Source organism: Trematomus bernacchii, unplaced genomic scaffold (assembly GCF_902827165.1).
Source record: "Trematomus bernacchii unplaced genomic scaffold, fTreBer1.1, whole genome shotgun sequence".
Lineage (NCBI taxonomy): Eukaryota > Metazoa > Chordata > Actinopteri > Perciformes > Nototheniidae > Trematomus > Trematomus bernacchii.
Genome location: NW_022987714.1, coordinates 6,695,036 through 6,706,845, shown reverse-complemented (window position 1 = coordinate 6,706,845; position 11,810 = coordinate 6,695,036). Strand labels below are relative to the sequence as shown.

Sequence of the window (11,810 nt, the reverse complement as noted above, 5' to 3'; positions counted from 1 at the left end):
AGTTGTGGCTGTCTAGTCAAACACACAGTCATATTTACATACAAAGGTCATATTTAAAAAAAATTGTTTTCCTAGTTTAACATACAGATCCCCAATGTTTAATTTAGTGTAGGAGTATAGACCTACTTTTTGTTCCACTAGAGGGTGTAAAAGCTTCAAGGCTGAGACAGTGAGACCTTTAGTCCCTTCTCTCTTCAGTGAGGACTTTGGGAGCATTTCAGTTCGATTCCTTCTGCTCTGTCTCTGAACCAGGAGAGGTTTATGAGTTTCATTACATTACATGTCACTTGTTAGACGCTTTTATCCAAAGCGACTTACATACTCAATACTGTGGGCAATCCCCACAGGAGCAATTTGGGGTGAAGTGTCTTGCCCAGGGACACAACAACATGCTGACTGCAGTGGGATTTGAACCTGTGACCCCCTGATCCGAACACCAACTCACAACCCACTGCACCACACGCCACACAGTTAACAGTTAATACTGAATCCTCTCGCTCTCCCTCCAAATCTTTCACTCTTTCTCAAATCTACTTGATAAAGGAATTTCAGACTCTGGTGTTAAATTAGGATGGGTATAAAACTGTCTGTAGTAGAGGTGTTGTGTTCATGTTATCAGTATAAAAGAAAAATGAATGTTTCTCAATTAACTGTGTGGCATTTTGATTCTTGTTTAGGATCGAGGTCACATAAGAGACAAAAGTAGTGAGAGTATGCTAGAAAAATTGCAAAGCTTGTAGGTGTTAAGCTTAACTGTCAACCATTTTCCTTTCATCACCTGCTTCTTCTTCTTCTTACTGGGTAGAATGAGGCTATCGTTTCTATTAGTCTCCTGTTTGCTCCATTAGAGATTACATACTTTACTGAACCAGACGGTTACAAGAAAAAACAGTGTCACATACTTTCATAATCAAATGCTGCTGTGAGTGTAGCAAGTTTTCTAGCAACACATCTCCCTGTACACCTGATACGGATATACACTCTGATGTTGTTTTAGACTGAGCACCAGTTACTGGCCCTTTGTCAACCATCTTCAGTTCAGCCGTCGTAGAATTTGCAAACTCACTGAACTGCATCGCTGTTTTTCATTCAGGGATTTACCTATATCCTCCAGGGCACACACTACTGCAGTGCTGCACTCTTTTTATGGTGCAGTGTCTAGTTCCTTCCGTCGGGCAGCATCGCAGCAGGGGTAGTTATATGGCCAAGGATGAGAAGGCCCCAAGTGTCGTGGTGGAGCCAAGATATCAGGCTTTATGTACTCACACTTTGTACCATTTTAATTCTCAACTAAATTGAAGGTGTCACAAAAAATACTGACACTGCATTTTCTGTTATTATCTCTTTTATTTTTGTAAAACATGTATTTATAAGTGAAAGAGGGGAAGCTATTGACAGATATCACTATCACAGTTGGGATCATTTCACAACAACATGGATCACGGATGTCATTATCTTAATATGACAAGTCTAGACAGAAGGCATGCACACACACACACACACACACACACACACACACACACACACACACACACACACACACACACACACACACACACACACACACACACACACACACACACACACACACACACACACACACACACACACTCATTCAAACATACACTCATTCAAACATTTTCAGCTGTCGTTCAGACTGATTGTTCATGTAGGCAGTTTTTTACTGCCCAAATGATTTATGTCAACAGTATCTTTTTCTATAGTATATTATCTTCTTCTTACACTATACTTTATACATATCTGCTTTGGTCACAAAACCATCACATTAACCACAATTTTACTGTCGGGGTAAAAAGAGGTTGCTTGTTAAACAACATACTGCACAAGCTTGTGTTGGTGGAGCAAAGAGGAAAATATAAAACCCCAAAAGTCACTCAAATGTACATTTTTACAATACACCACATTCCCTCCAGAATTCCTTAAATACATATATATATATATATAATACAAAAAACATGTGTTTAAAATAATTAAAAGTTGTGTGGTACAATTTAAAATGTAAAACAGGTTCCTTTCAATGGCAGTATCTATACGTTCTACAATCTAAATAGAAACAGATTGCACAGAATGGATAAGAACATCTCAATACTTTAACAATGTTATTGTGTCATTTCAGTTCACTAGATTTATCACAAACATGAGTCAGCTTGTTGGCCCTCATCGTGCTGTTCGTATGTTTTTGTACTGGCACATGAGCAGGTGCTTGAAGGTGTTTTTGAAGGTCGCGTTGCAGAGGGCGTAGCATGCTGGGTTGATGGTGCTGTTGATGTAGCAGAGCCAGTAGCCGATGGTCCACAGGGAGTTTGGGATGCAGATGGAACAAAAGGTGTTGATCAGCACCATGACATTGTACGGGGTCCATGTGGCTACAAAAGCAACCAGGATGGCCATAATGGTGCGCGTCACCTTTTTCTCCCTGGAAGAAACGCCCTTCCTTTTCCACTTTGCCACAGCACTCTGCTTTGTCACCTGGACAAAAGGAAAAGAAGAAATCATTTTTTAATTGCATGTTTTTTGGCAACTTACAATTACAGGGGAAACACAGTGTTGTTGATTCTGGTTGCAGTGATATTTTGCTAGCTAACGTTGCAAGAAAGCTGTCCGGTAATATATGTAATGGCTCACGTAAATCGTGTTTTACATTAGTAAGATCCTGAGACTAAATTGTTGACAATCCGATAAGTGAGATGTTTCTGTCTGCTCTAAATTGCTGGAGCAACCAACAGTTCCATACCTAGACCCTGGAGCTGTAAACATTTTAGTCATATGCATTTTAATGGACACACTCATGCTCAGTGATCAAATGTACCTTAAACAGGGTCCTTGCGGTCAGACTTTGTCTGTCAGCGGTGGAGTTCTCCGGAGAAGGTGGCTGAGTTTGGTTTGTCTTTTTCTCACCATTTGAACATTTCTGAGAGGAAGCAGGGACGGCAGTGTCTTTAGACGTTGAAGCGTGGTTCCTGTCGTCTGTGGAGTCTGCCTGATCAGTTCTTTCTTCATGACTGTGCCCGTTTCCATTCTGCTGTTGCAGCATTTCCTTCTCCTTCCCATCTTCAGCCTCTCCATGAGCATCTCCTGTTGTGATGCCGTTGTTCTGACATCCGTCCTCCTGGCTGTGAGAGGGGCCCTCCCCCAGACTGGCCCCTGACGGCTTCCTAGTGTTCCTCTTCACGCGGCTGCGGCTGGCCTTGGAGATGCGCCAATAGAGGTAGATCATGATGGCCACCGGTAGGTAAAAAGCTGCGATGGCTGTCCCAAACGTCACTGCAGGGTTTGAGAAGAACTGGATGTAGCACTGACCTGGCGGTACGGTTCTCCCCCCCACTATGAACTGCCAGAACAAAATGGCCGGGGCCCACAGGACGAAGGACAAGACCCAGGCCGCAGCGATCATCAGACCCGCCATTTTGGTGCTGCGGCGCGCCGGATAGCTGAGCGGCTTGGTGACACAGAAGTAACGGTCGAAACTGATGATGAGCAGGTTCATGACTGAAGCGTTGCTGACAACATAATCAACCGCCAGCCACAGGTCACACACCACGGCTCCCAGGGGCCAGTAGCCAATCACAATGTAGACGGTGTAAAGGTTCATGGAGCAGAGGCCAATAATGAGGTCCGCACAGGCCAGGCTGAACAGGAAGTAGTTGTTGACAGTCTGCAGGTTCCTGTTTACCTTTAGAGAAACAACATGGGGCAGGCTGTCAGATGCTAATCTTTTTTGGTACCATGTGATGTGTGTGTTCTCATTTTCTATTAGATTACCACCCTGCATGTGCTGGCTGTATTCTTATCTCTATATCTGGCTGTGCTTTTAAAAGTGTCCAGAGGTGGACATTTGAAACTTGAATGAGCAAAACAAGAAAACCCAAACCTTTATAGAGAGCATGACCAGGATGTTTCCGATGACAGTGAACAGACTGAGGGATCCGGCCACCAGGATGATGAGTACAATCTCCACAGTGGAGTACGGGCTTGCAGAGAAGAGGCTGCCGTTATCCCCGCTGCTGATGTTGGTGGTTTGGGAGGAATTCAGAGTCTCCATACTGGCTGGTTTATGGATTTCTCTCTCAGTCTCGAATCATATCTGTACAATATCTGGTAAACACAAAACATTATGAAGTATTAAGCTTATTTTTTGCAACTGTTTTTTTAATGTTTGTATCTGTCTGCACAGTCATGCGTAACTTTCAGCGTGTAAACATTTAGCAGGTGTTTGAGTGTTTTGAGCTCACGGTGTGAAGGCTACACAGGTGAGCAAATAAAGCTGCAGCAGCTGTGTTTTACATATACAACAGTCTCCCTCATACACATATCAGGAACAACACCTTAGAAAGATGGAATCTGCACAGTTTGTGTAATATTATATCTGTAAATCAGCTGTTATTCCATAATCAACTTGCTGATGACTTAATGATATCAGATAGTTTTTTGCAGATACTGTAGGCATTATCTATTCTTTATTATTAAATAATAATAATTGATTATAATTCAATTGCAATATTAGACATTAACATGATAAAGTGTAGATTCAATATTGCCAAAATATCCAGATACTATACTGTTGTATACATTTCCCCCCACCCCTAAGGGACCTGGAAGTATTAACTTTGATCAGAGTTAATTTAGTAGATTTCCCATTCGGACTTGAAAGTCACAAAATGCCCTTTGGGAGTATCTAATCCATGCATGAGATTTAATATAAAAATGTCAAGTAATAATCTGGATCCTGCAGACATAGAGGAGACACGTCATATCATAGCTGCTTGCCTGGTTTGAAAATTGGATTCTGTTTGTGCTTTCATGTTTGCTATTTGAGACAGATCCAAACAAACCTTAATAGGTGCAACAGTTTTAATGTCAGGCGGGGGCAGAATCTGTGAGTCCTAAAAGGGTTTAACAACAACAATTCTTGCCTTCTGAGTGGGAGAAAAAAGGGAAACATTTTTCTTGGCTCTGAAACTACCTGTTATTAGGGTTACAAAATACTGCTTCAATGAAAGTACACACAAAGTTACACTCGGGGCCCCCCACACTGATAATCCAGGCATTCATGGTGCCTGGATAAAAGCATCTGCACATAACAACATATTAAATGGGAATGGAGATACCTGTTAATTTGTATTTTGAATGGGTTGTGTATTCAAAACGTCCGATGCCAAGCAAACAGACAGCAAAACACCATAATTAAGGTAAAGTATCATTATGGGAACTATTATGTCAAAAACCCAGAAACATTAGGAATAGATCTACAATAGCAATGTGATTAACTGATGTATTCTGATCAGAAAATCAATGTAAAGACACTTAGTTGTGACCATGAAGGTTTTTGCATACTGCTAAAACCATGTAAGTGACTCCATTAGGCCACATGATAACATTGTACTGTACCTGAGATGTTTCCTTCCTGCTCTTACAGCCAGATGAAACTTCATTAGAGGATCTCTAACCACATCACCTACTCATCAAAGACCCATTCTGGGCCTTTTCTGTAGCAAATGAGAAAGAGCTGGTGTGAGCGTGTGTCACGTGTGTTTGTGCGCGTTTATTTAGTTCAACTATATTTTTCAGCCTTAAAGTTATGAGTCTGAAGATTTAGGGAAACAGTATAATATTTGTAATAATGTAAATATCAGGGTTAGTTGAAAGTTACTCTTAGGTTTAAGAAAATGCATTTGCACTTGCATAAATCTCGTCATATTAAAGGGACTCACTTTGAATTGTGGGACAAAACTCAGGTCCCCACATTTGAGGATTAAGACTTGTTTCTTGCTTAAAGTTATGGTGGCAGTAAGTCATTTAGCACTAACGACTGACATAAAATGTGTCTCTAGAGAAGTTAGAGTAAGAAAATGCAATTCCTTGATCCTATTAAATAAAATAACCAATTACAATACTGTGTTAATAATAATACCTTTTCGGTCCACTAGATAGAGTTTTTTTTGCTACAGTAGGGTTGACAGAAGGTTGGTCAACGACATTGGAGGAATAAATCAGAAATGTGCCAATTTGTTTAGACAAACTGCATTATTATTAACACAGAAAAAAAAGGTAGTAAATCGAAATAAATATGATTGCAATATTGACTTTTTTTTTTTTTTTTAATAATATCGTATCATTGGGCCTCTAGTAGTTCCCACCACTATAAATTGTCTTTTTCTTATATGTTGCTGTACTATAAGTGCCTTGCTGCACCAGTTTGCAATGAACATTTGGACCACAAAATAAACTGTAATTTCAAACTGTGCAAAACTACAAACTGTAGTTACCATGTGATGTGGCATTGGTTGGTCCATACTAATAAGACCAACATTTCTAAACCTCCCTAATTGTAATCCAGGGCTACTGGACAGAGTCACGGAGGCAAACAGTATTTCTTTGACAGGCACAGAAACGTGGTAATTAGATCCAGCAGATGCTGCCTGCAACAGCTGTACCGGTAATATGCTTCTAGATTACAGTAGTGCTCATCTAGCTGGGTGAGCACGGCTTTAAAAAGTATGTACTGTCTTTGATATCATGAAGGATACATACGAAACAGCCGACGTCAGGTGAGATGGTGAAACAAGAGGCTTGTTTGCAGAGCCGAGAGCGGACGTTACATAGAGTACACAGTTTCATAAAAAGGACGGTTTAACGACTGCAGGATCAAAGTGTTTCAACATTTAATGATTTAATTGAAAAGTGATTTCTATCTCATAAATGTCTTTATTTGTTTACAACAAGGAACTGCAAAGATTGTGAATACTATGTATCAATGCATATCAGATAAATGGACTTAAACAAATACAGTACTTAGACTGAGCGATTGTTTTAAATCGCACATTGCTTTAATTGTTACAGTAACATTTAACAGATTTCAAAAGGTTTTTCAGTATTTTGAAGCAACGGTTTCTGATGTAATTGCACAAGTAACTGTTAATAGGTTTGCCACACAAGTTTGTTGTGATCTCAGAGAAGTGTGTGCTGAATCTGAAAAGTGGGAAATTTCACATCAGCCTGAGTTTTGGACTCGCACGGCAGTGTAACGGAGAGAAGAGAAAACCACTCAATATTCAACGCAGCACTGCAATGGAGCCAGAAAAAAAGGACAGAAAAAATATAAAAATAGCTGAATACAAAAGCGTGACCAGGGTGTAAAGGACAACAACAACAAAATTAAACCACAAGGTACAGAGGAGATGACACAAAGAGGAACAAGAAGATAAAACGACTTTTATTTTGAACAGAAGAGAGGCGACCGAGGGACTCCATCTCAGGGGACATGAGTAAGAGAGTTAATGAGCAAAGATTGAATAACTTGATGTCATCTTGTAGGCCTGCAGTTTACATGGAGAAGCTGCCTGTTTGAAATCTAATCTCTTACACACAAACATGTGTAACCGGGGGGATTCCTCGGCAGCACGGAGACTGGGGAATCCAGACCCAGATCTGATGCTGATGGCTGATAGAAACCTTTCAGCACAGAAATGATGATCAACATTTGTAAAGCAGCCTTTAATGAACAATAAAACGTTTTCCAGTTCAAGCCTTAAATACTAGAACCTGAGACCGCATGTGGAGTAGAACATTAAATATAATTTGAATTATCATTGTATTCCTGAAATCTAAATTCATCTTTCTTATTTGCAGCAAAAGAAAGCAAGAGGAAAAAGAGTTTCTGGCTTTACGTAAAGATATTAAACATTTATCAAAGTAGCTGTGGTGTAAGTCAAGTGTCCTGGTTTGCAGCAGTTTGGAAGATCCACAGAGAAATGTTATCTTACCGTGTCTGCTGGGATTGGCATGGAGGAGATGTTTTAGTTTGGTCCATGTTAGTCTCACCTCTGACGACACTGGAGCAGAGAGAGAAGCAAAGAGTAACCCAGCACTGATGTCGCTCCGCCTTTGACAAGAACCAGTGTGTGTGTGTGTGTGTGTGTGTGTGTGTGTGTGTGTGTGTGTGTGTGTGTGTGTGTGTGTGTGTGTGTGTGTGTGTGTGTGTGTGTGTGTGTGTGTGTGTGTGTGTGTGTGTGTGTGTGTGTGTGTGTGTGTGTGTGTGTTTGTGTGTGAGTGTTATAGAGAGAGACAAAAAGAGAGACTGGCAGCAGGGAGGGGTTAAGGGGGGGCTATTAGATGTGATGTATCCCTTAAGCCAGGGTTGCACATTTTAATAAAGGAGAGACGGATTCAGACAGAGATGGAGGAGATGTTTGTTTCAGGACCATGGAAAGCACTGGTCTCTATAGCACAAACACACCATATTATCCTCCGTTACAAGCGCTGAGGGCGATGATGTGAATAGGTCTGAGTGGCTGTGACATTAAATAAAATGGTAAAGCACTATTAAAATGAGGACAAAAGAGGGTCGCACTGTTATTTTGCTGTAGGACGTTAACCTTTAAGACTCAGTTGTTTTGACCTTTTAACCAAACTTGTGACGCAGTGTGCCCCAGTTGGTGGATGACCTTACTTTGATGGAATTACCCTAAAGAATAATGGTCCCTCTCCATGAAACAATATTGCAAATAAAACAGGGAGTGTGCCACCGCAAAGTCCTGATGATCTGATATGAGAAAAGACAACATGATTAATTGAGCTCATCTTGGTCCAGACTAATGACGCACTAATCAGATCAACTTCGGTCTAATAGTTCAATTGATTGGATGAAATGTAAACTGTGTAAGACTTCTGCACATTTTACATTCCGTGTTATCGCTTTGATTTCATATCAAACAGATATTATCTCATTCATGTGATAGAAAAACGTGTTGGTGCATTAATGGATGAGCTTCTCTCGATCGTTTGACGATTTATCATGAACACAATCAATATGACTTTACTGTGTGTCTCCACATGTATGTTGTGTTTCCTGTTTCCCTGAAGCTCTCCTCCAATTAAAAAAACAATCTGGCATGTCTTATTATTTGTAGTCTGAATATATTAAAGAGAGAAAATACATTTTAGCTCTATTTCTTACCGTGATGATGCATGATAACACAGACATTAAAAAAGGTTGAATTAGGCTCTGGTATTTAGGTACATGAATTGCAAATTAGTTAAAGGGATTGTTGGATATTTTGTCAAATACACTAATTCTTATAAAGAGTTATTAATAATAATAATAATAATCCTTATATTTATTATATTATTATATAGCGCTTTACAAATACACATTACACATAGAGATCATACATACATGTAATGGTCATCTACTGTGGACAATACCCACAGGAGCAAGTTCAGGTGAAGTGTCTTGTCCAAGGACACATATTATTTCTGTAAATAGGGATAGATTTCTAACACAGCCATATTGTGGGACATAATTCTGATGTTGACCACTTCTGAGATATTACATGTTCATTTTCTGAACTTAATAGATGTTGGTCACTGGAATGTGTCACCTTTATATGGAGCTAGGCCTTTATTTGCAGTCTTTGTGCTAAAACCCAACATTGAATGTGTTCTCTGTGAGGGTGTTGCAGTCGTTGTATGGTGAGATCACTTAAAAGCTTTCTCGCAAGCACCTTAAATGGCTGATTAAAGGTAATTAAATCTTTAGTTGTGTTGAGTCCGATGTTTTCCCTCTGTGGTCTTACAGGCAAGCTGAATGATGTTAAAAAAACACTTACTGTCTCACACGTTAATGGGCACAAATAGTAGTGTACCGGGTTAAAAGGAGGGCAGACAGAAACCATAGAGATGCACTGCTGCAGGGTATATATTGTGTTATTGGAAAGCAACTGATAAAAGCCATCACCCCTTGCACACTTCCCCTCGCCTCTCTCATCATCATTCCTTTTTATCCACACATTTGCAAACCTTCTCTGTTTCTTGTCCATGTTAGTTAAACTCTCAAAGCATAAGTCCATGATAAATTATATGAATCTGTTAATGTCTTCAGAGTGAGGGGAACACTATATTCAAAAGTTGCCATCCACCACTCTATGCACTCGAGGAATACAACATAAAAAGCAGCTCACAATGAAGCTCTATCCTCCTCACTATATGAAATGAAGCCTTAGGGCTGCAGGGAAATGAGGTCATCTAGTTAGAGCCCGAGCAGATGTTTGAATGGAGAAGGGCCCACACACAATGCCCATCTAACACAAGGCAGCATCACATTTCTGAAATTCACTGGTGCATAAGGTTGTCAACAAAGAGGTGGAATTCAGAAAACCTAAACGTCACACTGCATGATTTTCTTTGCTCACACAATTATAAACTACATCATGTGCTAATAGGATAATGTGTTTGACACAGACATTTACTGTAACTCTTCTCTGGGCCTGAAGCTAATCGTGACATACAAATCGTGACTCCTGTTCTGAAGACGCATCAAAGATCTTAAATCATGATTGTGTTCATGAACAGTTACTACTGGCACTGATATTACCTGTACATACCATGGATTCCAGTCACAGAGCTGCATATCTGTATTCTTGAGAAAAATAATGACACCTGAAAACCCAAAAGTCGTCAGACACTGTTAGAACCATATACTGTAGATGAAAAACAATTCTCTCTTCTGCAAGACAAAAGATACACTGTCAACCCAAGATTTATCCTTGATCTGTTTTAAGGATGTTACTCTGTTTAAAAACATAAAATGATACCAAGTTACATAAATGCATACAACTAAAGCTGATTACAAACAATTGTATTTTGATTTATGTTATAGAAAATGAACACGGACATTTTGTCATCCGGCTACCATCTTTATTTAAAAGGTGCTTTTAAAGGTGAGTGAAAACAGGTTTAAAAATGTGTTAATCGCACAGTGGGCAGAATATTATTTTCTAATGAGAATAGTAAAAGCAGTCAACACTGGGCTAAAGCTAATTATGACTACACTCCATACCTATCTTTTCCTATAGATTCACAGAAGAATATAGTGTTGTCTCCATATGAATGGTGATGTTGAGCGACACACAGCTATTGTTTCCTCTACAGCCAGACAGTTGACTTATTTCCTACCTGAAGAGTGAAGACACAATAAAAAAACGTTTTAAAGATAACGTTTTAGCAGGTAGTAAACTAACTTATAATGGTAAAAGGGCACTGTGTTTTATTGAGCATGTTTTTAATCAACACATTTAGCTCCACAAATGTTGCTCTTATGATAACAGTTTGTGTTAAAGAATTACTCAAGCAACTTAGTATTGCATTTCCATTACGTTTGGGTACTTAAAAGAGCCAAAATAGCCTGACTTTTGGTTCCGACTATAGGTGGTCAAACAAATACTCTTCTATGAAAAAGATATACATATATAACTGTTCTCACAGTCCAAGTACTGATGAATAAACTGAATTAATGTGTACTAAATCAATTGAGTACCCCTTTAAGGACTAAATCATTTGATCTTTCTGATGATCCAGTGACACACATTCTAAGGGGCTCATACGGAATTATTTAATGTATAGACAAATGTCACATAACCATTGATCAGATCACATGTGAACACATATAAAAGCAATCATCTTTTTACTTTAAGGTCCCATTAAAAATCCTTTCTTCAGCCACTGGTGGGGTTTCTGATTGATTGCCTCATGACTCTGCTGCCACCTGGAGGACTGACATGGTCCTCTTCTCTCTTCAAAATGTGCAGTCTCTTCTTAACAGACAACTGTCAAAGCCTTTGTCATTCACCTTGTTATTCTAAAGGGAAAACAAACACAAATATTCGCTTGCAACTGGCTAAACGTGAAAACTAGAATTGAATGTAAAAAATGTAACTATTTAACCAAATATTTAAACTGGAAGTGATCTAACCATCATGCTTCAAGTCCCTTATCACATAAGTGCACGGGGC

At 39.5% G+C, this 11,810-nt stretch overlaps 1 protein-coding gene across 1 annotated transcript; it reads right to left on the bottom strand.

Moving 5' to 3' along the window:
• Nucleotides 1–2,000: 2,000 nt before the first annotated feature.
• Nucleotides 2,001–7,839, bottom strand: LOC117491345 (muscarinic acetylcholine receptor M2-like). Its single transcript, XM_034141268.1, has 4 exons — nt 7,785–7,839; nt 3,893–4,116; nt 2,831–3,694; nt 2,001–2,490 (listed from the first exon to the last, which is right to left on the bottom strand). Exons 2-4 carry the CDS (start codon nt 4,061–4,063, stop codon nt 2,179–2,181), a joined length of 1,347 nt encoding a protein of 448 aa, XP_033997159.1. The 5' UTR covers nt 4,064–4,116; nt 7,785–7,839; the 3' UTR covers nt 2,001–2,178.
• Between the last annotated feature and the right edge of the window lie 3,971 nt (nt 7,840–11,810).

Excerpts from the sequence above, each read along its gene's own strand:
- LOC117491345 (XM_034141268.1), bottom strand. The coding sequence starts at position 4,063 with ATGGAGACTCTGAATTCCTCCCAAACCACCAACATCAGCAGCGGGGAT. Across the intron at positions 3,695-3,892 it reads TGGTCATGCTCTCTATAAAG|GTAAACAGGAACCTGCAGAC; the intron begins GTTTGGGTTTTC and ends GTTTCTCTAAAG. Across the intron at positions 2,491-2,830 it reads CCGCAAGGACCCTGTTTAAG|GTGACAAAGCAGAGTGCTGT; the intron begins GTACATTTGATC and ends CCTTTTGTCCAG.